General features: G+C 35.5%; 1 protein-coding gene across 2 annotated transcripts in view; it reads left to right on the forward strand.

Annotated features, from left to right (window-relative positions):
* The window catches only part of ASPM (assembly factor for spindle microtubules), a 71,994-nt gene that overhangs the window by 25,668 nt on the left and 19,371 nt on the right, over window positions 1-26,955 (forward strand). The window contains exons 10-18 of one of the 2 annotated variants that reach the window (XM_025429732.3): window positions 34-209; window positions 2,458-2,603; window positions 2,694-2,779; window positions 3,208-3,426; window positions 4,764-4,971; window positions 5,083-5,228; window positions 5,335-5,463; window positions 11,226-11,420; window positions 20,767-23,142. In XM_025429732.3, the coding sequence (XP_025285517.3) occupies window positions 34-209; window positions 2,458-2,603; window positions 2,694-2,779; window positions 3,208-3,426; window positions 4,764-4,971; window positions 5,083-5,228; window positions 5,335-5,463; window positions 11,226-11,420; window positions 20,767-23,142 (3,681 nt within the window). Of the gene's footprint in view, window positions 1-33; window positions 210-2,457; window positions 2,604-2,693; window positions 2,780-3,207; window positions 3,427-4,763; window positions 4,972-5,082; window positions 5,229-5,334; window positions 5,464-11,225; window positions 11,421-20,766; window positions 25,522-26,955 lie in introns of both variants that reach the window. The other variant, XM_025429731.3, reaches the window with a different exon arrangement.

Consider the following 26,955-nt stretch of genomic DNA (forward strand, 5'->3'; position numbering starts at 1 on the left):
GGGATATAATACCTGGAACCTATTTCTCCACAGACTAGTAAAGACATTCTTCTGGCTTTTTCACGAGACTTCCTAAGTGGTGAAGGTGACCTTTCCCGTCACCTTAGCTTATTGGGATTACCTGTTAACCATGTTCAGACACCATTTGATGAATTTGATTTTGCTGTTACAAATCTTGCTGTAGACTTGCAGTGTGGAGTGCGCCTTGTGTAAGTATAAGAAAATAGAATTATTTTACTTAACGGAATAGACTAAAATTTTCTGGAAAACACTTTTCTGTATTTATATTGTCTTTATTGCTCTTTTTTTAAATTAATTTATTTGTGAGAGTGAGAGTGAGTGAGGGGGAAAGGCAGAGGGAGAGGGAGAAAATCCTCAAGCTGAGCACAGAGCCTGACACACAGGATCCCAATCCCAGGATCCTGAGATCATGACTTGAGTCAAAATCAAGAGTGGACACTTAACCAATTAAGCCACCCGGGCACCCCTCTTTCTTGCTCTTTCTTGTGATGCAATAACTTTTTTAAGGGTTAAAAAAATTTGGGATAAGTATCCACAACACTTTTGTAAAATGGTGTCAATTTTAGATCCAGAAACCTTGTTTCCTATGCAGAATTTTTTTTCATGCTGACAGTGACAAGGGTCTGTGAGTAGAAACCAGTGATGCCCCAGAATAGGAGTTGGGACAAGCATGGAACTAATTAAAATATCAAACATTTAAGTAGCACATTATGTTGATAGTGGTTTCATAAGTAGTACATTACTTGGGACCAATTCTAGTAAGTATTATTAACCTTGTTTTACACATGAGGAAAAGTAAGCTCTCAAGTAAGAGTGCCCAAGTTTTATACCATGATTAGGACATGAACTCAGGATGTCTGGCTTCAAATCACACAGTATTTCTCAGTAACAAATTAGAATCCTCAAAATTGGTTTCTGTATGAGTCCAGTGAGTTACGAGTTTCTGCTTTGGAAGGTGTGGCCATGAACATGGTACTGCAGTTGGGCTCTTCTGGATCTCAGCATTGGAGACATTTGCCTTGTTTCTAGGAAACTTCCCAATTTATATTACATTTGATATTTGTGAGGAAGGGATCTCTGGATCTTTAGAACTCCCCAGTTCTTCAAAAACAACATACATGTCACTTGTTTCCTTCTAAATTAAATTTCCTGTGAACATTCTTTTCTGATTATATATTCTCACAACAAGGTAATAGACTTTTGAAACCTTAGCTGTCTCTCACCTGAGCAATTTCCATATAGGCTAGAGCATTTATTTGATGAAAATGTTTCACATGTTATTTTTATATATTTTTAATTTGTTCATTTCATGAATCCAAGCCACAACATCTGTTTTTCTAGCCAATAAGAATTCACGGTTTTAGACTTTCTCCATTTTCCAGAACAGTCAGTAATTGGTTTTATGTTCAATGCTGTTTTCCACAATGGAAGACATTTATATCAAGAGTTACTTGAAAAAAGCAGTGTTGAATGATGTTGCTTTTTAGTTGATCAGGAATTCTAACTAGTTAAGAGACTTGATTTTTGTATACCAGATTTCTACTAATATTCCATGGGGGCTTGCTTTTTCTGTAGAAATGTTGATTACTATCTAGTACATAAAATACTAGTGAACTAGATGATATTAGGGGTTTGAATTTAAGTTCTAGTATATGCCTTCTTAAGATAGGTACTCAAATATTTTTACATTAATCTGGTATAGATATAACAGAATGGCTTTCAAATCTATTAAAACTCAGTTTTAGTTCATGTTATTAGCTATGTGACTATAGGCAGTTTACTAAATTTCCCTGGGCTTTGGTTTCTTCATCTGCAAAAAAAAAAAAAAAAAAAAAAAAAAAAAAAAGGATAATAATGCCTGATTGTAGGACTTGGTATGAGGATTAAAATAAAATAAGAAAAGAAAGCACTTGCTTAATGTGTAAAATACAGTAGCTCCTCCATAAAAATCCTCCTCCTTTCCTTTCCCTTTCTTTTTTCCTATAGAACTCTGTTGTTTTTTTCATGTGTGCATTTGTGTATGTATGTCTCTTCTTTTCTTTTCTTACATTCTGTTCATAGACCTCAAACCCCAGGCTTAAAATGAGAAATGACTCTTACTTGCCAATTATGGAGCCACAGTTTTCAGTTCATTTTTTGGGCTCTTTCTCACCTAAAATCCTTTAAATTTGAAAGATTTATGTGAGTGATAACTGCATTTAAATAAACTTCATCTTGCATTTTGTTTTGTTTTTTTTTTAAAGGAAAGTTAAGTATATTTCTTTACATGATAAAGACAATCGTGCATTGACAGATTCTTAGCATCTCAGTGTGGAGAGGCTAAAGGGAGGATATTTATGATATTTTGAGGTCTGGGTTTGAGACCCACCATTTGATGCAGGGAGCTTTTCATATATGTTTTTACATGATAATGTCATCTTAAAATTCCCTTACTAGGCGGATCATGGAACTTCTCACACGGGACTGGAATCTCTCAAAGAAACTCAGGATGCCTGCAATAAGTCGTCTTCAGAAGATGCACAATGTTGACATTGTTCTTCAAATTCTTAGATCACAGGGAATTCAATTAAATGATGAACATGGTAAAAACTGAGTAAAGATAGAACATTTTCTTCTCACCAAAAATTGATATGTAGATATATTGTGCTAACAGACTGTCTTTTCATTTATAGGAAATGCAATCCTATCTAAGGATATTGTGGATAGACACAGAGAAAAAACTCTTGCATTACTTTGGAAAATAGCATTTGCTTTTCAGGTATTGTACATTTCGTAAATTTTACACTTTTTATCAATTTTTAATATTGATTTATAAAAGCATTTTTCATCAAATAGACTGTTACTGGGATTTATTTTGTTCTGGGAACTGGGACAATTGCTTTAAATATATTTCAAATTACTGTTCACAACACCCCTGTAAGGAAGGTGCTCTCACTGCTTCGTAGGTAAGAAAACTGAAGCTAGAAGTTAAAGCATTGATAGGAAGTAGAAATGAGATTAGAACCCAGGCTTGTGTGTCCCATAATTTTACACACGACACACTATACATTAACCACTACGTATTCCATCACTTCCGCATAAACTATGTTTGCCTTTAAAAAAAAAAAAGACAATAACTAACTTCTGTGGGTTAAAAATGATACTTGAAAAACATAAATACATGTAACCCTTTTTTGTGTGTTTCAGGTGGATATTTCCCTTAATTTAGATCAGTTAAAAGAAGAAATTGACTTTTTAAAACACACACAGAGTATGAAGAAAATGTCTGCACAATCATGCCATTCTGATGTTATTATCAATAAGAAAAAAGACAACAGAAATAGTGGTTCCTTTGAACAATATAGTGAAAGCATAAAGCTGTTGATGGAGTGGGTAAATGCTGTTTGTGCTTTCTATAATAAAAAAGTAAGTGTTTTTGTTTTAGCTTCAGTATCTTTAAGTACCTTTTGGTTAAAGCCAGAATTTACTCACAAAATATTTTATTGTGTTTTTAAAATAATGTAGTTTATATATAAGCAAACTTTTCTGCAAATGAGTGAGGATGTTTTCACATACTGTATTTTATCTTAGCTGTCACCAGTTGTATAATGCATGATTTTTTTATGTATTACTAAGAAAATATACCTTAATCAGGAGTCTCAATAGGAGACATTTACACAGAACGGGCACCTAAAGATCACACCCTTATTTTAAAGGTAGATGCAAATAAACCCAGCATGCAGAAGGGGACAGTAGAGAACCTGACCACGGGGTATAAGAAGGAAGAAAAAACTCTGAGTTGAGTGTTTTGTAACCATTTGTTATATTGATACTGTATTTTTATATGAAGTATACCTTTACATGTAAATATGTGAAAATGAATAAAATATCTGATCTGGGGCAGCCCAGGTGGCTCAGCGGTTTAGCGCTGCCTTCAGCCCAGGGCCGGATCCTGGAGACCCAGGATCGAGTCCCACGTCGGGCTCCCTGCATGGAGCCTGCTTCTCCCTCTACCTGTGTCTGTGTCTCTGCCTCTTTCAGTGTGCGTGTGTGTGTGTGTCTCATGAATAAATAAATAAAATCTTAAAAAAAAAAATCTGGTGTGGATTATGAAGTCAGAAAAATGATACAGAGTACATGTTACTAAATATAATAAACTGTTATACCTTGAACAATATGGTTAGTAGAAAACATTATCAGATATATGGACAATCTTCTACATTTTAACTAAATACTAGTGAGCCACTGAAGGGTCTAGGGGAGAATGTGTTTTCATACCTTTCTCTTAACTTCTGATGTTACCGGCAATCCTTGGCATTCCTTGGCTTGTAGACACCTTACTCTAGTTTCTGCCTTGGTCCTCACATAGCATCTTCCTGTATATCTGTCTCTGTGTCTCTCTTCATATAAGGATAGGATACCAGACATATTTAGATTAAGAATCCACTGTACCCACTATGACTTCATCTTAACAGATTAAATCTGCAATAACAATATATTGTGAAATATACTGTGATATTCTGAGGTTCTAGGTAGGACATGAAATTTTTGAGGGACCCTATTTCTCCTAGCACAATAATCAAATTCTATTTTTGACATAGTATTTTATAATTGATAATTTGGCTATAAATATGGTATTATCCTAGGTGCTATCACCTAATGTGATTTTCTTAGCTACTAAGAGGAAATACGGACTATAAAACCATTAATATCTATATTACTATCTAAATACAGCTAATTAATTATCTGTTATTTCCAATTAGGTGGAGAATTTTACAGTGTCTTTCTCAGATGGCCGTGTGTTATGTTACCTGATCCATCACTACCACCCTTACTATGTACCCTTTGATGCTATATGTCAGCGTACTACTCAAACCATAGAATGCACGCAGACTGGTTCGGTGGTGTTAAATTCATCATCTGAATCTGATGGAAGCTCTCTGGATTTGTCTCTTAAAGCATTTGATCACGGTTAGCCCCATTTGGCTGAAGAACTTTTCAAGTTTTTTCTCTGCCACATCAGATTTTTGACTAGAGCTATCTAATCTCTCTCTCTTTTTTTTTTTTTTTTTATTTGCCTAGTAGAAAACACTTCAGAACTATACAAAGAACTTCTAGAAAATGAAAAGAAAAACTTTCAGTTGGTTAGGTCTGCAGTTAGAGACCTTGGTGGAATACCTGCTATGATTAATCATTCAGACATGTCCAATACAATTCCTGACGAAAAGGTAAGCAAGAGTTTCTTAACTAATAATAAGAGTCTCAGAAGGTGACAGCAAGTTGCCTATTTTTCTCCATCAAACTTCTGTTTTCATCTCTTCTGTTTTCTCTTAGGTGGTTATCACTTATTTATCATTTCTTTGCTCAAGGCTTTTGGATCTTTGTAAAGAAACAAGAGCTGCTAGACTTATACAGACAACTTGGAGAAAATACAAACTAAAAACAGATATGAAACGCCATCAGGTACTCCCCCAAAATGAAAACACTACAATGTGAATTATACGTCACAAAATACCAGTTGATTGATTCTCGTTATGATTTTGACATTTTAATGATTTGTGAAGTTATTGCCATAATATTGACAATTGCATGTATTTTGAGTTGGGGATGGGCGTTTCTCCTGACTCTTGATGTTTCCTTCACTGGATATGTCAGTTTTCCAACCACTGTCCCCTGGTTTGCGCAAGGGGAGGTAAAATGACTTACCCCTTTATGAATTTGTGAAAGTAAACTGAGGATACCTGACTTAGCTTTTTTCTTCTTGGAATCTAACCCATCTCTGGAACCAGGAGTTTTCCATGAACTTTTTATGCTGTGTTGTGGGAGCCTTGATCTTGGTGCTGGAGTGCCCCTTGGGTCTGGGTGTCAGTATCTGATTTGTAGTTCAGTTAGCCAGCTCTTTTTGTCTGTCTTGAAACTTTTCCTTTGTATCCTTTATTAGTTTAAAAGTGGTAGTTTGGTTTCTGTTGTTTTATTTCTCAAAATGTTTGTCTCTCTCTCTCACACGAATAAATAAATAAAATCTTAAAAAAAAAAAAAAAAAAAGGGATCCCTGGGTAGCTCAGCAGTTTTAGTGCCTGCCTTCCGCCCAGGATGTGATCCTGGAGTCCTGGGATCAAGTCCCACGTCAGGCTCCCTACATGGAGCCTGCTTCTCCCTCTGCCTGTGTCTCTGCCTCTCTCTCTCTCTCTCTCTCTCTCATGAATAAATAAATAAAATCTTAAAAAAAAAAAAAAAATGTTTGTGACCTGGGCACAGGGAGAGGTATGTTTGTATTATTTCCCTTTGTGATCCCTATAGTACAAAATTTTGCATTAATGTAAGCATTTCTTTTTAATTCTGAGAAAAATATAATTTTTAACCATCTCTAAAATGGTCTCCTTGCTCAAGTTGAACAAACTATTTTAATCTTTTTTTTTTCTCTCTACTCTTCCCACTAATGATCCTATTCACTTATTTGGAAAAAAAATCAAAATAAACAGCCATACTTGATACATTTATTAGATATTTCAGAAATCCTTTCCATCTGATATTGCTCAATTTTGAGTTACCATGCATTTATAATAGAGTTCTTAATAACTATAAAATAGCTACATTTTGACAACTCTTGAACATACTATGTATTTTGTTATAGTTTATCAAACTCAGAAATAACACTAATTGAAATAATTTGCTCTTACCATACTCAAACTCTTGGTAGTAACTTTTGGGAAATAGGCAGTGGCTTATATGGTTTTTTCTGCTACCAGACATTCTTTGTGCCGCCTTTTTGCCCCTTGTCAGAATCTACCTCCTTGCCCACATATCCTTTAGAGGATAACTTTGTAGGAAAATTGCTTTAGGAGAGTTTTCAGCAAAGACTCTTTCCTGGTTGGTCCTCAGATTACTTCACTAATTCTGTTTATATGAAATTAAATGAGAGATTTAAAAGTCCCATGAAACAGGGATGCCTGGATGGCTCAGCACCTGAGCCTTTGGCTCAGGGTGTGATCCTGGGATCCAGAATCGAGTTTCCCATCAGGCTCCCCACGGGGAGTCTGCTTCTCCCTCTGCCTGTGTCTCTGCCTCTGTGTCTCTCATGAATAAATAAAGTCTTTAAAAAAACAACAACAAAAAAAAACCTAGAAAACCTTTTAAAATAAATAAATCCCGTGAAATGGATATTTATCAGAATTGGGGGGGAGGGTGAATGAAATCTGCTTTCTTTTCTGCTCAGGATAACTTTAATAAGATGTAAACTGTATAGATTTCTTAGCTCTTTGCTGGTGAGATCTCTTTTCCAGATTTATTTATTTGGTCTAGGTAGTAGCAGTTTCCTTGTTTCTTAAAGACCACTGCTTTTCTCTTTTCTCCAGGGGACCATGCTCCCTCTCTTAAACAATTAAACTAACATCCAATGATGTCTTTTCATTTGCTATCTGGGACATTAAGCAATAGGTTCCCTATATATTCTCATAGAAATATTATAAGCTAATAAATATATAAATATTAACTTCAGACAGCTAATTTTTCAGGTGTTATATTTTACTTTCTTGTTATTGTTATAATTCATATAAACTATCCATGGAGAATAGACTGGCTCAAGTTCTTGTAGTGACAAGTGAAAATTGACTAATGGCCCAATTACCTAACAAATGAAGCAGGATTATCCAAGGGTATTCCAACACATTCTACCTTTTAGTTCTCCCTGTCAAAGAGTAGGCATAAACTGTAAAGCAAAGTAAATCCCTGTATGTGGCCCATATACAAGGTAAAATAAAACAAGCTTGTGACACATTGGCTTAACGACATAGCATTAAAAATGTTGACGTGCAGTCTAATTTAGAGAAAAAACATGACTGTCAGCATTGGAACTTTTACCATCAGTTTATCTAAGTTTTCAAACAGTTGCTAGTTTTTGTAATATGTTTGCCTCTTTGGATTTATCTACTTTCCACCTGTAGCTTCTTTAATGTCACATAAAATTGTTCCATTTTAGTTTACTTAAGATTGAGATTGTCTTAAGTGTTAACTTACCTTAGCCTACTATAAGAATGCCCCTTGCCCCTAGAAATTTTTACTCAAATGCAACTTTTGACTCTTTTTTTTTTTTTAACCTAATAGGAAATGCTTTTTTTTTTTTTTTTTTTTTTAAGATTTATTTATTTATTAGAGACACAGAGAGAAGCAGAGACATAGGCAAACGGAGAAGCAGGCTCCTCTCAGGGAGTCCGATGCAGGACTTGCTCCTGGATCCTGGGATCATGCCCTGAGCCAAAGGCAGACTCTCAACCACTGAGCCACTCAAGCTTCTCAAATCTTCAGAAATTTTTTAACTTGCAAAACTAAAATTATGCTCCTTAAATAACTCTCCACTTCCTCTTCCCCCTAGCCCTGGTAACCACCATTGTACTTTCTATAAATTTTACTATTTTAGATACCTCATATAAGTGAAATCATGCAATATTTGTCCTTTTATGACTGAATTATTTCATTTAGCTTACATCCTCAAGGTGCATCCATGTAGCATGTGGAAGAATTTCCTTCATTTTTAAGGCTGTATAATATTCTGTTGTATGCATAGATCACATTTAGTTTATCCATTCATCTTTTGGTTATTCCCACCCATGGGTTCATGTGAATAATGCTGCTATGATTATGTGTGTACCTCTTTGAGACCTTGCTTTCAGTTCTTTTGAATATATATCCAGAAGTGGGATTACTGGATCTATGGTAGTTTCATTTTTAAAAGTTTTTAAGAAACTGCCATACTATTTTCCATATTGGTCACTATGCATTGCATTTTACAGTCTCATCAGTGATGCACGAGGTATTCCTGCCAGTACTCCTTAACCTTAATGAGATACCTCATTGTGGTTTTGATTTGCATTTCTCTGACAATTAGCATTGTTGAAGATCTGTTCATTTGTGTGTCATTTGTATGTCATCTTTGGAGAAATAGCTTTTCCATTTTTAGATCAGGTTATTTGATTGTTTTGTTGTTGAATTATAGGAGTTCTTTATACATTCTAGATAGGAGTCCCTTATTAGATATATGATTTACAAATTTTGTTTTTCATTCTATAGATTAAGTTTTCCCTCTGTTGATTCTGTCCTTTGCTGAACACATTTTTTAAAAATGTTGTTGTTATCCCACTTGTCTATTTGCTTTCTTTCGTTGCTTGTGCTTTTGGTGTTATCCAATAAATCATTGCTAAATATGAAGTTTTTCTCTATTTTCTATAAGTAGTTTTATAGTTTTGGGTCTGACATTTAGAACTTTAATCCATTTGAAATTTATGTATATGGTATAAGAAAAGGGCCTAACTTCTTTATTTTGTATGTGGATATCTACTTTTTCCAGCATCTTTTATTATAGAGACTCTTCTCATTGAAAGTTCTTGGCAACCTTGCCAACGATCTTTTATCCACAAAATGAGAGGTATTTCTGGGCTCTCTCTTCTATGCCATTGGTCTGTATGCCTGTCTTTATGCTAGTACCACACTGATTATTGTACCTTTGAAATATGTTTTGAAATTGTGGATGGAGGGAGTGGTTTTAATTTGGATATCTGTAGCCTTAAAGGCCATAATGCTTCATAGGGGCACTGACAGTGATGTTCAATGGCTTAATCAACTTGGGCATAATTTCTCAGCCCAGTTTTAGAATTGTCTAGTCTTTTTTCACTTAGAAGTGATCTAATATATGACTCACCATTTTGTAGTATTTGTTTCAATCTCTTAACTACATTTTTCCTAAAAAAAAAAAAAAAAAAAAAAAAAAAACTACATTTTTCCTTAGAGTGGCTGTGTGATCCCTTCCATAGTTGAATATGTTCCCATACTGTGCAGTTTTCATTCACAGATAACAACAACTGATTAGAACTAATAATTAGCATCGATAGCTAATGTCTGTGTAGAACCCATCCTTGATGGTGAGCTGTCCCAGATAGCTACATAAAGGGTATCAAACATGCTTTAAAATTGTTCTTTCCACCAGAAGGAATAACTTATATTCTAGTGTCCAGTTCAGATAACTAAAACTATAAATCCTACCTTGGAGAGTATGACAAAGTGATTGCCCAGTTCAAATACTGCCTACCCTACCAGTGAACTGACAGTCTACTTGACTTCTCTCAGTTTCCCCATAGTCATAAAAGTGGTACGTGTTCATCTGTTCTTATGGTTGTGTAAGATTTAGATGAATCATTCATAAAGTGTTTAGAATGGTGCCTGATGCCTAGTAAGTATTTAACCTATGTTGTTTTTCCTAGTAATTCATTATTAGAAGTGACAGACATGGAGATGGGTAGAGTACTAGCCTGTAGTTTTCCCAGGGCAGGTAGCTCCTGTTCGGTCAGCAGTCTCCATGCCACTTCTCATAACCCAATATTCTGTTGTCTTTCTTGAGTGTCTGTGCCTTAAAACCATAATGTATTCTATGCTAAGAGGAAATATTTTATTGCTTCTCCCTTTTTGTTCATTCCTTTGTTCAAATTATAACAAAGTAATGCTACCTTATATTGTAAGGCATTTTGTTTATTTTAGGGTCTCCTTTTTTCTTTTTTATTTCCCTGTATGGTCCACCCCTTTTTTCAAAATCAGGCATGAATTCTCTGGGCCATAATCTGAGAAATATACCATATTTAAATTGCCTTTATATTGATTATTAAGGACCTGTGATATATCAAACATGTCTGTGATCTTTTATTTTAGGATTATATTTCCTAGGAATTTTTCTTTAATCATATAAATATGTATGCATGTCCACCAGCAGACCTTTTAACATTCCTAGAAGTATCTATACTCCAAAGATGAGCATATCTTAAGTCTCGGGGTTGTTTTCTTTTCAGGATCAACTTGATTAATATTTAATAGATGAGGGTATTATGCTGAGTGAAGTAAGTCAGTCGGAGAAGGACAAACATTATATGTTCTCATTCATTTGGGGAATATAAATAATAGTGAAAGGGAAAATAAGGGAAGGGAGAAGAAATGTGTGGGAAATATCAGAAAGGGAGACAGAACGTAAAGACTGCTAACTCTGGGAAACGAACTAGGGGTGGTAGAAGGGGAGGAGGGCGGGGGGTGGGAGTGAATGGGTGACGGGCACTGGGTGTTATTCTGTATGTTAGTAAATTGAACACCAATAAAAAATAAAAAAAAAAAAAAATTTAATAGATGACTTTCTTACAAACTTAAGTAACTAAGCCTTGTTTTATATTTGCTTTTTTTTTTTCTTTAAGGAGCAAGACAAAGCTGCAAGAATTATTCAATCAGCTATAATCAATTTCTTAACAAAACGGCGATTAAAAAAGGAGATCAGTGCAGCATTGGCCATTCAGAAATATTGGCGAAGATTCTTAGCACAAAGAAAATTATTAATGTTAAAAAAGGAAAAACTAGAAAAAGTTCAAAATGAATCAGCATCAATTATTCAGGTATAGTATCCTGGATTTTGAATTTAAAAAGTTTTAATATCATTTTTAAGGAAGAAAGTAAAATATAATGAAGTTTTCAATTATATATTAGACTTTCAATTTTTTTTGGTACTTGAACAAATACTTAATACCTTCCAACTACCTCCAAAACTCTATGTTCAGCATAAGACTCAAACAAATTGAAATGCTTCCTTTGCTCTGAAGTCTAATTCTTTACCTCTTCTGTCTTCTTTGTTTTATATTAGAGGTTTGTAATCTTCTGCTCCATGGTACATGCTGACATACTATACCATTTTACTTTGTATATCCACAAACTCTAACCAAGCTCTTTGTTTAATCTTTACTATATGCCTGGAAACTTATTTGGGATAAATGTGCACATTTTCCTCTGTAGCCCACTTAGTTACATGTAACAAAATATTACCTATAATCTACCCAGAATGCCTATGTTAGTTTTCTACTTAGCAAAAAATTTTTAACGTTATCTTACTTTGCATAGTAGACGTATTCCTTCTATCTGTTTTTGATATTAGATTCCATTTTTATAACATCAGAGAGGTGTACTATTTAAATTTACCATATGTAAATGTCATTGAAACTTCACCCCATAATTTTATCTATTTTATTAATTTGAAAATTTTTGTGTCGGACTACTACTATCAGTAAGTGAAGGATTCTGATTTAATAAATTATCTTTTTTGAACCTCTTTTAATGTAAAATATTACACATAGAAAATTGCACAGAACACAAATGTAGAGCCTGATAATTTTTCACCAAGTTAATACCCATGTAACCATCACCTACGTCAAGAAATAGAATATTGTCATCTTCTCAACAGACTTCACCCTCATCCATAACCATTACTCTAATGTATGCCTTTTTTTCTGTACATCTTTAAACAGTATAATTTTGTCTTGCCTGTTTTTTGAATTTTACGTAGATAGGTTCAAACAATGTAAATTCTTTTATTCTATTCTACATTATTAAATTTGTGAGATGTATTAGTGTTGAGTGTAACTGTGGTCTAACTTTCATTCTATAATATTCTGTAATATACTTTATCTTTTCTATTGTTGATGAACATTTGGCTTCCCAGTTTTGATCTATTATAAGCAATGATCACTTCTATGAATATGCCTTTTGGTATAAAATGTACACTCTGATATTTACCTATGAGTACAATTGTTTGTTTTTGAGTATGTATATCTCCGTTTTAGTAGATATTGCCAAAAAAATTGTAAAATAGTGATAGCACACACCAGCTGTTTATGAGCATTCATGTAACTCCATGTTCAGGTAAATACTTGGAAATTGTCTTTTTAATTTTAACTATTCTGGTGGTTGTGAGGTAGTATCTTGGAGTAGTTTTAATTTGCATTTTCTTGATAATGATATTGGACATGTTTTTAAATTGGAAATCTCTTGCTAAGTGTTAGTCTTTTTTTTTTTTTTTTTTTTTTTTTTCATTTCAATTGTTTGCCTTCATGTGGATTTGCAAGAGATGTTGAACATTCTGGATTTTAGCCCTTTGTTGGATATGAGTGTTACAAATATCTTCATCTCAGACTGTGATTTACTGTTTTATGAAATGAAAATTGTTAATTTCTATTATGGCTAGTGGTATTTTTGTGTACCATCTAAGGACTTTTTTCTTAACCCAAGGCCTTGAAGATATTCTTCTACATTATATTTTAAAAGCTTTAATGTAATGTCTTTCACACTTAATTCCCTCCTGATTTGTGTTAGGGACCTATTTTTTTTTTTAATCGATGGATGTCCAGTTGTTTCAGTCAATTTACTGAAACAATCGTCCTTGACTCATTACTGTGCACCTTTAGCATACATCAAATTTTCTTATATCTATGCTTCTGTTTCTAGAATTTTTTTCTGTATCACTGTTCTTTTTGTTTCATCTTTGGGTCTTGTACTTTAGCTTTACATGAAATCCAGATATCTAGTAGGTAAGTCCTCCTTTTGCTTTTTAAAGAAGTTTTTAACTATTTTAATTCTTCTACATTTGCATAACATTTTGAATCTGAAGTATAAAAGTGTTGGAATTTGAAATTTAATAGGTCAGTTTAGTTAGAATTGGTATCTTTAAATACTGAACATGGTATCTGGTCCCTATTTATTTAGGTCTTGTTTAAGTATCTCCTAATAAGGTTTTATGATTTGATGCAAGAGGTCACAAGTATTTTTGTTTTTATGTATATATTTTTTAAATTTAGATTTTAAAAAATTTTAAGTGAACATAATTAAATTTTTTTTTTTTTTTTTACATAATTAAATTTTTAAGTTTTAAATTAGCACTCAGTAAAATAGTCTTTTTTGGTGTGCAACTCCATAAACTAAATACATGTACATATTTATGTAATCACTACCTCAGTCAGTTTATAGAACAGTTCCTTCACCCAGAAAACTTCTGCATGCTGTTTCTTTGTGGTCATTCCTCCTGCCACACTCAGCCCCAGGAGACCATAACTCCATTTTCTGTTACCATAGTTTTGCCTTTTTGAGATTGTCACATACATGGAGCCATAGAGTATGTAACCTTTTGGGACTCACTTTTTTTCACTCAGCATAATACCTTTGAAGCTCTGCTAAGTTACATATATCAGTAGTTTGCTTTTATTGCTGAGTAGTGTGGAGGTGCCACAATTTGATGAGACATTAACCGCTTGGGAGATATCTGTGTTGTTTCCAGTTTTGAGTCATTTCATTTCTTTAAATATTTATGATCAGGATTGCTGGGTCATTTGGTAAGTATGTGTTTAACTTTATAAGATACTGGCAAACTGGGGATCCCTGGGTGGCTCAGCGGTTTAGTGCCTGCCTTTGGCCCAGGGCGTGATCCTGGAGCCCCGGGATCGAGTCCCGTGTCGGGCTCCCTGCGTGGAGCCTGCTTCTCCCTCTGCCTGCGTCTCTGCCTCTCTCTCTCCTATGTCTATCACCAATGGATAAATAAAATCTTAAAAAAAAAAAAAAAAAAAGATACTGGCAAACTGGTTTCTAGAGTGGCTGTACCATTTTCTTTCCCACCATAGTGCATGAGAGTTCTCATTGCTCCACATCTTCCAATGTTGTGATGTCAGTGTTTTTTAGCCATTCTGTTAGATGTGTAGTGGTATCTGATCTTGGTTTTATTTTGCATTTCCCTAATCACTGATGATGTATATGTTTTCAAGTGCTTAATTGCCTTCAGGATTATCTTCTTTGTGAAGTGTCTGTTGAAATCTTTTGCTTATTGTTGTAATCTCTTACTGAGATTTAAAGTTATTTCCATATCCTTTCCATATTCTTTGCCAGTGATTTGCAATTATTTTTTCCTAATCTATAGGCCTTTTCTAGGAAGTTTCTTCATCCCAATCTTGGTAAATGCTCTGTGTACTTAAAAAGAATGTATATTCTGTTGTTAATGGGTAGACTGTTCTGTAAATGTTAGATCTATTTGGTTGATGATGTTTAGGTCTTTTATATCTTGACTAATTTTCTCTTTGCCCTCTGAGTAAAAGAATAAACAATGTTCAGATCTCCCAACTGTAATAGGATATGTCTTTCTCCTTTCAGTTCTTTGTTTTATCATCATATATGTTGAAGCTCTGTTGTTAGGCACATGTACCCTTGAAATTGATGAGTTGGGTCTTTTATTATTATGTAATGTTGTTTTTTATCCCTCGTAGTTTTCTTTACTCCGAAGTCTACCTTGCTTGCTGTTAGTATAACCACCCTGACTTTCACTGTACTATCAGCTGCAGGGTATATATTTTTTTTTTCCTTTTGCTTGTTAATTACTTACATGATTATGTATGATGTGAAGTCTAGACAGCATTTAGTTTTTATGTTTTGAAAATCTCTGTCCTTTGATCAGTGGTTTAGGCTATTTATATTTCAAGCATTTATTGATATATGTGAATTTAGCTCTATCATTTTACTGTTTCTGAATGTTTCCATTCTTTCGTTTTTCCCTTTCTGCTTTCATGGCTTTTCAGTTCTTTGAACATTTGATAGTGTCACACTTTAGTCTGTTTTCTTTCTGACTATATCCCTTTGTACATGTTTTATTGTTGCTGTGTGTGATTGCTCTAGGAGTTACAGTGTATGTAACTTTTAATCCACTTAGAATTAATATTTTATTACTTTAAGTTGAATATAGAAAACTTACCACTATCTAAGTCCCTTTGTGTCCTGTTGCCCACTTTTATGTTTAGTTGTCTTGTCACTGAATCTACATACAATTAAAATCACATCAAGGAGTGTTACAATTTTTGCTTTCAATCATAATAAGTTTTTTAAACACATGAGAATAATCTATGCTGTTAATGCAGGCATTTATCATTTCTATTGCTTTGCTTTATTTTTTTGTATTACATTTTTTTTTTTACAATTTATAAACCAACAAGGATACATTATTATTAACTAAAGTCCATAGTTTACCTTAGGCTTCACTGTTTATGTGGTGGTGTTATGTGTGTTTGATCAAAATCCTATCCTGAAAACCTCTAGACTCCACCTATTCATTCATCCCTTACTCCTCTTCACAATTCCGAGCAACCCATGATTTTTTTTATCGTCTCTGTAGTTTTGTTTTTTCCGAGAATGTCCTGTAGTTCAATTCCATCAGTATATATGCTCTTTTCAGATTGGTTTCTCTCTTAGCAATATGCATTTAAGTTGATTTTATGTCTTTTTTTGGTTTGATAACTTACATGTTTTTATTGATGAATAACATTCCATTATAGGATGTACCTCAGGACTTTTTTTTATCTATTGACCTATCAAAGGATATCTTGGTCGCTTCTGATTTGGGACAATTATGAATAAAGATGTTATAAACATCTGTGTACAGGTTTTTCTGTGGACATTGGTTTGCAGCGTCTTTGGGTATGTATCTTAGAGTGGGATTGCCTGATCATGTGATAAAACTAGGTTTATAAAAACAAAAAACAAAAGAACTAGGTTTGTGAGAAATTGTCAAACTGTCTTCCAAAGCATCTGTACCATTTTGCACTCCCACCAGCAGTGAATGAGAGTTTCTGTTGCTCCACGTCATGGCCAGCATTTGGTGTTCAGTATTTTAGATTTTAGTCGTTCTAATAGATATATATTGGCATCGCATTGTTTCAGTTTGCAATTCCCTAAAATGCTGTATGATGTTGAGCATCTTTTCAATGCTTATTTGCCATCTGTATGTCTTCTTTGGTGATATGTTTGGATCTTTTGTTCATATTTAAAATTCTTGTCCATTTTTTATTATTGAGTTTTAAGGGTTTTTATATATTTGGATTCATACCCTTTATCAGATATGTATTTGGCCAATATTTTCTCCTAGTGTATGGCTTATCTTTTTGTTCTATTAACAGTTTTTCACAGAGAAGAATTTCTTTTTCTAAAGATTTTATTTATTTATTCATGAGACACAGAGAGACAGGCAAAGAGAGAACTAGGCTCCTTGCAGGGAGCCCAGTGTGGGACTCGATCCTTGGACTCCAGGATCACGTCCTAGGCCAAAGACAGGCTCTCAACTGCTGAGCCACCCCCCAGGTATCCCCACAGAGCAGAATTTTTTAATTTTAATGATGCCTGACACCAACTTTTTTCTTTCTTGGATTATACTTTTGGCATTATATCTAAAAAGCCATTGCCAAAGTCACTTAGATGTTCTGTTGTTACTTCCTATACATTTATGATTTTACATTTTACATTTAGATCTCTGATTGATTTTAGTTAATTTTTATGAAAGGTTAAGAGCCAGTGTTTAGATTCATTCTTTTTCATATGGTTGCTGCTTATTCCAGCATAATTTTTTGAAAACAAATTATCCTTTGTCTACTCAGTTGTTATCCCTTTGCCAAAGATCAATTGACTATGTTTTATGGGAACTGGGTTCCCAGTTCCATTCTAGTGATTTATTTGTTAGTTTGCCAATACCACACTGTCTCAATTACTATCGTCTTAGAGTAAATTTTGAAGTTGGATGATGTTAGTCTTCCAGCTTTCTTCCTCTTTAATGTTTGCTGTTCTGGGTCTCCTGCCTCTCCAAATAAACCTTAGAATCAGTTTGCTGATATCCACAGGGTAATTAGGTGAGATTTTGATTGAGATTGCATTGAATTTATAGATTTAGGAAGAACTGACAGCACTGAGTCTTCTACCCATGAACATGATACATCTCTCCATTTATTTAGATCTTCTTTGATTTCTTCCATTACAGTTTTATAGTGTTCCTCCTACAGGTCCTTTGTATATTTAGATTTATTTTGAAGTATTTCTCTTTTTTTGCTACTAATGTTAATGGTGCTATATCCTACAAATTTACTGTGATTGTTTATTAGTTCCAGGAGGGTTTTTTTTGTCATCTCTTTGGATTGTCTGCATAGATGATTGTGTCACCTGTGGACAAAGAAAGGTTTATTATTTTTGTCTCTTGTATACCTTTTATATCCTTTTCTTATTACATTAGCTGGGACTTCTAGTAGATGTTGAATAGGAGTGGTGAGGATACATCTTTGCATCATTCCAGATCTTAATGGAAGAGCATCTAGTTTCTCACTGATGAGTTTGTCATTAGTTGTAGATGTTTGACTACATGTTCTTTATCATATTGTGAAAGTTCCTCTCTATTCTTGGTTTGTTGAGATATTGCCTTTTGAATCATTTTTCTTTTTCAGCCTAGATAATTTGTATTGATCTTAAAGTATATTGATTCTTTTGTTTATCATCTGCTATTGAGCTATTCCAATGAGATTTGGTTTGTTTTTTTCTTTTAATTTTGATAATTGTGTTTTTCAGTTCTAATATTTCCATTTGGTTCTTAAACGTGTCTTTGATGTTTTTACTGATACTTTCTATCCTTCCATTAGTTTCAATATTTGGAACATTTTTACATCTGCTGTTTTAAAGTCTTCGTTGAGTAATTCCAGTGTCTATTGGCATCGGTTGAATGTCTTTTCCTACACAGGTTGAAATTGTACCTGTATTTTTTTATGCCAAGTATTTTTTAATTATATACTGAATATTTTAAACATTATGAGAGATTTTTTGTTTGTTTAAATACTATGTGAATGTTGGTATTTTAGTTTCATGAAGTAATCTGCTTTGTTGGGCTCAGGCCACAAGTTCTTATCAGCCTTCTATGGGTATGGCTTCCACATCAACATTTCTTTTTTAAAGCATTTACAGTGATATTCGTATCAGTCACATGTGTGTATCAGCAAATGGCCAGTTTGGGATCTAGGCAGTCATGTGTTTCTTAATTCAGTACTCAAAGGCTAATCTGCTGTCAGACCCATGTGTACTCAGCTTAGTGGTAAACCTAAGAATTCATAACAAGAGGGATTGCTTTCCTGAGCTATCCCTTCTCTCCAATCCTCCTGGGACTCTCCAGGTGTTTTTAGGGCTGCCCTGTTTGGTTCTCTGGCCAGAAAGGTGGTAAACCTTTGATTACACTGGTGTGCTGTGTTCTTTCTGTGACTACCCATAGCCAAGAGCAAGCAGAGACTCTGTATCTTTAGTAAGAGAAAATACAAAATATGGCAAAGGTTATGGAGATAGGGAGAAATGAAGAATTGGAGTGATGAAAGCAATCTGCCACAGGTATCTTTGGTAGAGTAAAAATAATAAATACAAATAAAGTAGCACTTTATTTGGTTTAAAATCTAGGCCCAATACCAATACTTGGTACTTGCTTGATGACTTTACAAAAAGTTTTACATCATAAGTTTTCTTTTCTTTACATGAGAAAAGAATGCTAACTTATTGTGTTTTGTGAGAATTCAATAAGAAAATTATACATAATGCTCTTTAGTAAAAGCTATTTAAAGACAGCAGTGCTGCTAAAATCTCTACTGCAAGGAGAGGCAATGAACTTCTCTTTCATGATCCATATCAACACTGATTAACATTTCAGTAACAGAAACTGGTAGCAGTATTCAGAATAAATGATTATCAAAATACAAAATGAGCTATCCATATTGAACCTTTAAAGGTATGAGTTTGAAGGTTTCACAAACGAACACCTAGGGGGGAAGAAAGAAAAAGAATGGCAACTACATCTCTGGACAAGTATTTGCTTTACTTTTCCCTACTTTTTAAAGGCAGCTTAATAAAATACTTTACATTTGCATCAAGCTTAAAGTTTTCTTTCTTTTTTTAAAAAAAGGAGATTTTATTTATTTATTCATGAGAGACACAGGCAGAGAGAGAAGCAGGCTTCCAGGAGCCTGATGCAGGATTCAGTCCCAGGACCCTGGGATCACAACCTGAGCCATAGGCAGATGCTCAAGCACTGAGCCACAGGCAGATGCTCAAGCACTGAGCCACCCAGGTGCTCCAATCTTACAGTTTTCAAAGTTTTCAATTTTGCTTTAATACACTTAAATGTAGTTGGACAAATGTTCTGGTTACTTACACATCTCTTCATAGTAATGTGCCTTATTTCTCCTTATTTCTCATCAGCCTGAAGAATAGGAACAAAACCACAATGGACACATAGTAAGGAATAGGCAATATCTGTTAGGAAAAACTTAGAGGGTTCCTAACTCTCTTCACCCTGGATAGGTGTGCTTGCTCGAGGCACCGTTGCATGACAATGGGTATAGTGCTATAGGAGACAGAAGTACCTAGCCCCTATACTGTTTTACTTATATGTAAGGGAAAGTAAGCTGTGATAGGGAATTCTCTCCCCACCTTTGCCCTAACAAAGGAGTTAGGGAATGTGAGTGGTATGGGAAGAAAGCAACCTTGGCTATTCAAGAGTTAACTATTTATCACTTCTCAAATCTTCAGAATTCTACTTTGTGTGTCTAATTAGGAATTACCATTCACTAATTCTTAATGAAAAAAATGACTCAGAGCTTGCTTCTCAGATTCCTGTGTTTATATTATTGGACCTGTATAGGATCCCCCACATAAACAGTTTCCAATCATTACAAGATAGCTTAAGAAGCCTTGATATTAAGGGGGAAATACAAAAATCCAAAGATATATTCATAGGAAATTTATACTTAGAATCAATAGATAGCAGAATATTACTATAGCTTTATTTGGACTGTTTTCTTATATGTTATTCTAATAGAATATAAACTTGCTTCATATTTTTCCCTGGAATACAAATGCAATATAAATACCACTAGGCTTGAGACAAGGATTTCTAAATTGGCTACAGCTGTATCAACATAGAAACTAAACTACAAACAAAAGACACAAATATTATCCAAATACGATGTTGTTTTTTTAATTTAATGTGTTTATTTTTAAACAGAATGTTAGAAAAATGAATATTTGCAGAGGTATTAAGTATAGAAGGTTCCATCTGTCTTACTTTGTGTCCTTTCTTGCCTTTTGCAGAGGTATTGGAGAAGATATTCCACCAGAAAACAGTTTCTGAAGTTGAGATACTATTCAATTATCCTGCAATCTAGGATAAGAATGATAATTGCTGTTACTTCTTACAAACGATATCTTTGGGCCACAGTTACAATTCAGAGACATTGGCGGGCTTCTTTAAGAAGAAAACATGATCAACAGAGATATAAGATGCTAAAGTCATCATGTCTCATAATCCAATCTATGTTCAGAAGATGGAAGCGACGCAAAATGCAATTACAAATAAAAGCTACAAGAGTATTGCAAAGAGCTTTTAGAGAATGGCATGTCAGGAAACGAGCTAAAGAAGAAAAATCTGCTATTGTCATACAATCATGGTATAGAATGCACAAAGAATTACGGAAATATGTTCAGATTAGATCTTGTGTTGTTATCATTCAGACAAGATTCCGGTGCCTTCAAGCTCAAAAGTTATATAAAAGAAAAAAAGAAGCTATACTGACCATTCAAAAGTACTACAAAGCGTATCTGAAAGGAAAGATGGAGCGCACCAACTATTTGCAGAAACGGGCTGCAGCCATTCGACTGCAGACTGCTTTCAGGAGGATGAAAGCTCGCAATTTATACAGACAAAGCAGAGCTGCTTGTGTTCTTCAGTCCTACTGGAGGATGAGACAAGACAGATTTCGATTTCTAAACCTTAAGAAAATTACTACCAAATTGCAGGCACAAGTAAGAAAACATCAACAATTACAGAAATATAGGAAAATAAAGAAAGCTGCCCTTGTAATTCAGATTCATTTTCGAGCTTATGTTTCAGCGAAGAAGGTTCTAGCATCTTACCAGAAAACACGTTCTGCTGTCCTTGTTCTACAGTCTGCATATAGAGGGATGCAAGCCAGGAAAAAGTTTATTCACATCCTCACATCCATTATAAAGATTCAATCATGTTACAGAGCTTATATTTCCAGAAAAAGATTTCTGAGACTAAAAAATGCTACAGTAAAGTTACAGTCAATTGTCAAGATGAGACAAACTCGGAAACGATATTTACACTGGAGAGCAGCCTCGCTATTTATCCAGCGGTGGTATCGGTCGGCAAAACTGGCTGCACTAAAGAGACACCAATATGTGCAGATGCGGGAATCCTGTATCAAACTGCAAGCTTTTGTTAGAGGTCACCTGGTTCGAAAGCAGATACGGTTGCAAAGACAAGCCGCTATTTCGCTACAGTCTTATTTCAGGATGAGAAAGAAGCGGCAGTACTACCTGGAAATTTATAAAGCAACTCTTGTCATTCAGAATTACTATCGTGCATACAAAGCACAGGTCAATCAAAGGAAGAACTTTTTGCAAGTCAAAAGAGCAGTTACTTGTTTGCAGGCAGCTTACAGAGGTTATAAAGTACGCCAGCTAATCAAACAACAATCTATAGCTGCTCTTAAAATTCAAACTGCTTTTAGAGGCTATAGGGAAAGGAAGAAATATCAATATGTGCTTCAGTCCACTATCAAGATTCAGAGATGGTACAGGACATGCAGGACTGTTCGTGATGTAAGAACACAATTTTTAAAGACCAGGGCAGCTGTAATTTCTCTCCAGTGTGCTTTTCGTGGCTGGAAAGTTCGAAAGCAGATCAGAAGGGAACGTCAAGCTGCAGTGAGGATTCAGTCTGCTTTTAGAATGGCCAAAGCCCAGAAACAGTTCAAATTGTTAAAAACAGCAGCATTAGTCATCCAGCAACATCTGAGAGCATGGACTGCAGGAAAGAGGCAACGTATGGAGTACATTGAACTCCGTGAGGCAGCACTGAGGCTTCAATCTACTTGGAAGGGAAAGAGAGTGAGAAGGCAGGTTCAAAAGCAACACAAATGTGCTGTCATCATACAGTCAAACTATAGAATGTATGTGCAACAAAAGAAGTGGAAAATCATGAAAAAAGCCGCTCGTCTGATCCAAATGTATTACAGGGCTTACAGTATTGGAAGGAAACAGCGTCAGTTGTACTTGAAAACCAAAGCGGCTGCCGTTGTTTTACAGTCAGCTTACCGAAGTATGAAAGTAAGAAAAAAAATAAAGGAGTGCAACAGAGCAGCAGTCACTATACAGTCCACATATAGAGCTTACAAAACCAAAAAAAACTACACAAACTGCAGGGCTTCAGCTATCATAATTCAAAGATGGTATCGAGGTACTAAAATTGCAAACCACCAACGTAAGGAATACCTTAATTTAAAGAAAACAGCAGTTAAAATTCAAGCTATTTATAGAGGTATTAGAGTAAGAAGGCATAACCGACACCTGCACATGGCAGCCACTGTTATTCAAGCCATGTTTAAAATGCATCAAGCAAAAATGAGATACCATAAAATGAGAACAGCGGCTGTCATAATTCAGGTAAGATATAGAGCATATCGTGAAGGTAAGATTCAGCGTGCAAAGTACTTGACAATTATGAAAGCTATTACTGTTCTTCAGGCAAGTTTTAGAGGAACAAGAGTTAGACAGACCCTCAGAAAGATGCAGAGCGCAGCCACGCTTATCCAATCCTACTACAGAAGACACAGACAGCAAGCCTATTTTACTAAGTTAAAGAAGGTAACAAGAACAATACAGCAAAGGTACCGGGCAGTAAAGGAAAGAAACACACAGCTTCAAAGGTATAACAAATTAAGGCATTCTATCATATGTATTCAGGCTGGTTTTAGGGGGATGAAAGCTAGAAGACATTTAAAAAGTATGCATTTAGCCGCAACTCTTATTCAAAGGAGATTTAGAACTCTCAGAATGAGAAGAAGATTCCTGCATCTCAGGAAAACTGCTATTTGGATTCAGAGAAAGTACCGTGCAACTGTCTGTGCAAAGCATTACTTCCAACACTTCGTCCGGGTACAAAAGGCGGTCATTAAAATCCAGTCATCATACAGAGGATGGATGGTAAGGAAAAAGATGCAAGAGGTGCACAGGGCTGCCACTGCCATCCAGGCAGCTTTCAGAATGCACAGAGCAAATGTGAAGTACCAGGCCTTGAAACATGCCTCAGTTGTGATCCAGCAGCAGTTCCGAGCAAGCAGGGCTGCAAAACTACAGAGGCAGTGTTATCTCCAACAAAGACATTCTGCTCTGATCCTTCAGGCTGCGTTTAGGGGGATGAAAGCCAGGGGACATTTGAAAAACATGCATTCCTCTGCGACCCTTATTCAAAGCACGTTTAGATCTTTAGTGGTGAGGAAAAGGTTCATTTCCCTCAAAAGAGCTACTGTTTTTGTTCAGAGAAAATACCGGGCCACCATTTGTTCCAGGCATCATTTGCACCAATTCTTGAAATTAAAAAAAGCGGTCATTACAATCCAGTCATCTTACCGAAGGCTGGTGGCAAAGAAGAAGCTGCAGGAGATGCACAGGGCTGCGGTTCTCATCCAGGCCACTTACAGAATGCACAGAACATATGTTACATTTCAGACCTGGAAACATGCCTCCATTTTAATTCAGCAACATTACCGAACATACAGGGCTGCAAAATTGCAAAGAGAAAATTCTGTTCCACAGAGACGTTCTGCTTTGATCATTCAGGCTGTATATAAGGGAATGAAAGCAAGACAGCTTTTAAGGGAAAAACACAGAGCTGCTATCATAATACAAAGCACATACAGAATGTATAGGCAGTATCTTTTTTACCAAAAGATCCAGTGGGCTACAAAAGTAATACAAGAAAAATATAGAGCAAATAAAAAGAAAGCTCTTCAACACAGTGCACTCAGGAATGCAGCAGCAGCCTGTACTGAAGCAGATTTCCAGGACATGATCCTAAGGAAACCGACTCAGGAACAGCATCAGGCTGCCACTATTATTCAGAAGCATTTTAAAGCCTCTAAAGTAAGGAAGCATTATCTCCACTTGAGAGCAAATGTAATTTTTGTCCAAAGACGATACAGGGCACTAACTGCAGTGCGCACCCAGGCAGTCGTGTGTACACAGTCTTCATATAGAAGTTGTAAAGTGCAAGAGGACATGCAGCATAGGCACCTGGCTGCCACACGAATTCAGTCATTCTACCGAATGCACAGAGCCAAACTCGATTATCAAGCAAAGAAAACCGCCGTTGCTGTAATACAGAATTATTTTAGGTCCTATATCCGAGTAAAAGTGGAAAGGGAAAAATTTTTGGCAGTTCAGAAGTCTGTGCGAATTATTCAGGCTGCTTTTAGGGGCATGAAGGTTAGAGAGAGACTGAAATCCCTCTCGGAGGTGAACATGGTAGCCAGTGCTAAGCAGTCTGCCTTCTACTCTTGCAGAACCGAAGCTCAGTGTGCAGCTGTTCACGGCTCAGCACTTAGGACTCAGAAGTGGCATGGAGCTTCCCTGGTCACTTGTTCACAGGAGGCCGAGTACCCCCAGAGAGAGGCTCTAGTAGCGACTCAAAGAGCTTTCTGCGAGATGGTCACAAGGAAATTGGAAACACAGAAGTGTGCTGCCCTGCGCATTCAGTACTTCCTTCAGATGGCCGTGTGTCGGAGAAGGTTTGTCCAGCAGAAAAGAGCTGCGGTGACCCTCCAGCAGTACTTCAGGACGTGGCAAACAAGAAGGCAGTTTTTATTGTACAGGAAGGCAGCAGTGGTCTTACAAAATCACCACCGAGCCTTTTTGTCTACAAAACATCAAAGACAAGTATATTTACAAATTAGGAGCAGCATTATCATGATTCAAGCTAGAACGAGAGGATTTATACAGAAACGGAGGTTTCAGAAAATTAAAGATAGCACCATAAAAATCCAGGTACTTCTCTATTTAAGTGTAAAGCTTGCGTTCTTTCTGCAGTCGGTATTTGTTAGAATTTATAAAATTACGCAGGTCATAAAGAGTAGTACTTCATTTACATGACCATTTCAATGATCTTCCAAAACGGAACATTTGTTTGAGAGTGGGAAAGGGGCACAATAGTAATTCAGCACAGAACTTGGGATCTTCTGAACATGGTCACTCTTTGCTTGATGCATTTCAATAGATATTAATTTTGAGCACATAGTTTGATACATGGGAGTTCTCCACTGAGTAAAATTATTTTTTAAGTGAGAAATTTAAGCTAAGGTGAAGTGAGATTTGGCAAAATTTAGGCCAAATGATATAATTGTATTCCTCTACCCATGTGTTAATGAGGCACTTAAGCTATATAGATATGTACTTTATTCAGAGTATTTAGCAGTTTTGGTTTTCAAAGCATTTTTATATAATTTTTTCATTATGTTATTATTCTACATAAAAGATATATATACTCTATATAACACATAAAAATATTATATCCACACTTCTCGCACACATACATGAATCAGTGGGTGAGAAGTATAGAATATTATGTCTCCTGAAATGTGAAGGACTGAGAAAAGTTAAATAACTTCTAATGTTGCACAGAGAGAGGCAGATCCAGGAATGGAATCTAGGTACTTCAGCAATTTATTTCCCACCTGTTCATACGCTAGGCTTTGAACCTTGGTGTGATATGTTGGTACTTGTTGGTTTGCTGTTAAACTTAGATATACTGTTTTCATTGAGCAGATGTCCAGTGCTGGCAATGTGCTAAATGCTATTGTGAGTGATTGGCGTAGACAGTAAGAAATACTTAGTTGCTGTCCTTAAAGCACTTACTTGAGCAGGGAAGCACAATTATAAAACAAAAATGAGAGGTTTATGTTGCTGGGAACATAAGAGAAACCTAAGTTTGTCTCAGTGATCAGAAAAGGCTTCCCAGGACAAGCAGCATTTAGGTTGAGCTGTTAAGCCAAAGGATGAATTCAAAATAGCCCAATAAAATGTATCTAGTGTATCCCCCTGTAGGAGATAACACAGAATTTAAAAATGAGAGTGTGTGTGTGGTATAGTGTAAAAAGTAATGTGAGACCAGGTTGACAGTAGAGGGAGTGAGATTTCACAGAGCTTTGTGAGATATAGACACAAGTTTAGTCTCTTCCACTAGATTAAAAGAAGTTCTAGAAGAATTTTAAATGGAGAAAACCAGAATCATATTTTTATTTTTAAAAAACTACTGTGACGGGCAGCCCCGGTGGCGCAGCGGTTTAGCGCCACCTGCAGTCCAGGGTGTGATCCTGGAGACCCGGGATGGAGTCCCACGTCGGGCTCCCTGCATGGAGCCTGCTTCTCTCTCCGTCTGTGTCTCTGCCTCTCTTTCGCTCTCTCTGAATAAATAAATAAATA

This window comes from Canis lupus, chromosome 7, assembly GCF_003254725.2.
Source record: "Canis lupus dingo isolate Sandy chromosome 7, ASM325472v2, whole genome shotgun sequence".
Lineage (NCBI taxonomy): Eukaryota > Metazoa > Chordata > Mammalia > Carnivora > Canidae > Canis > Canis lupus.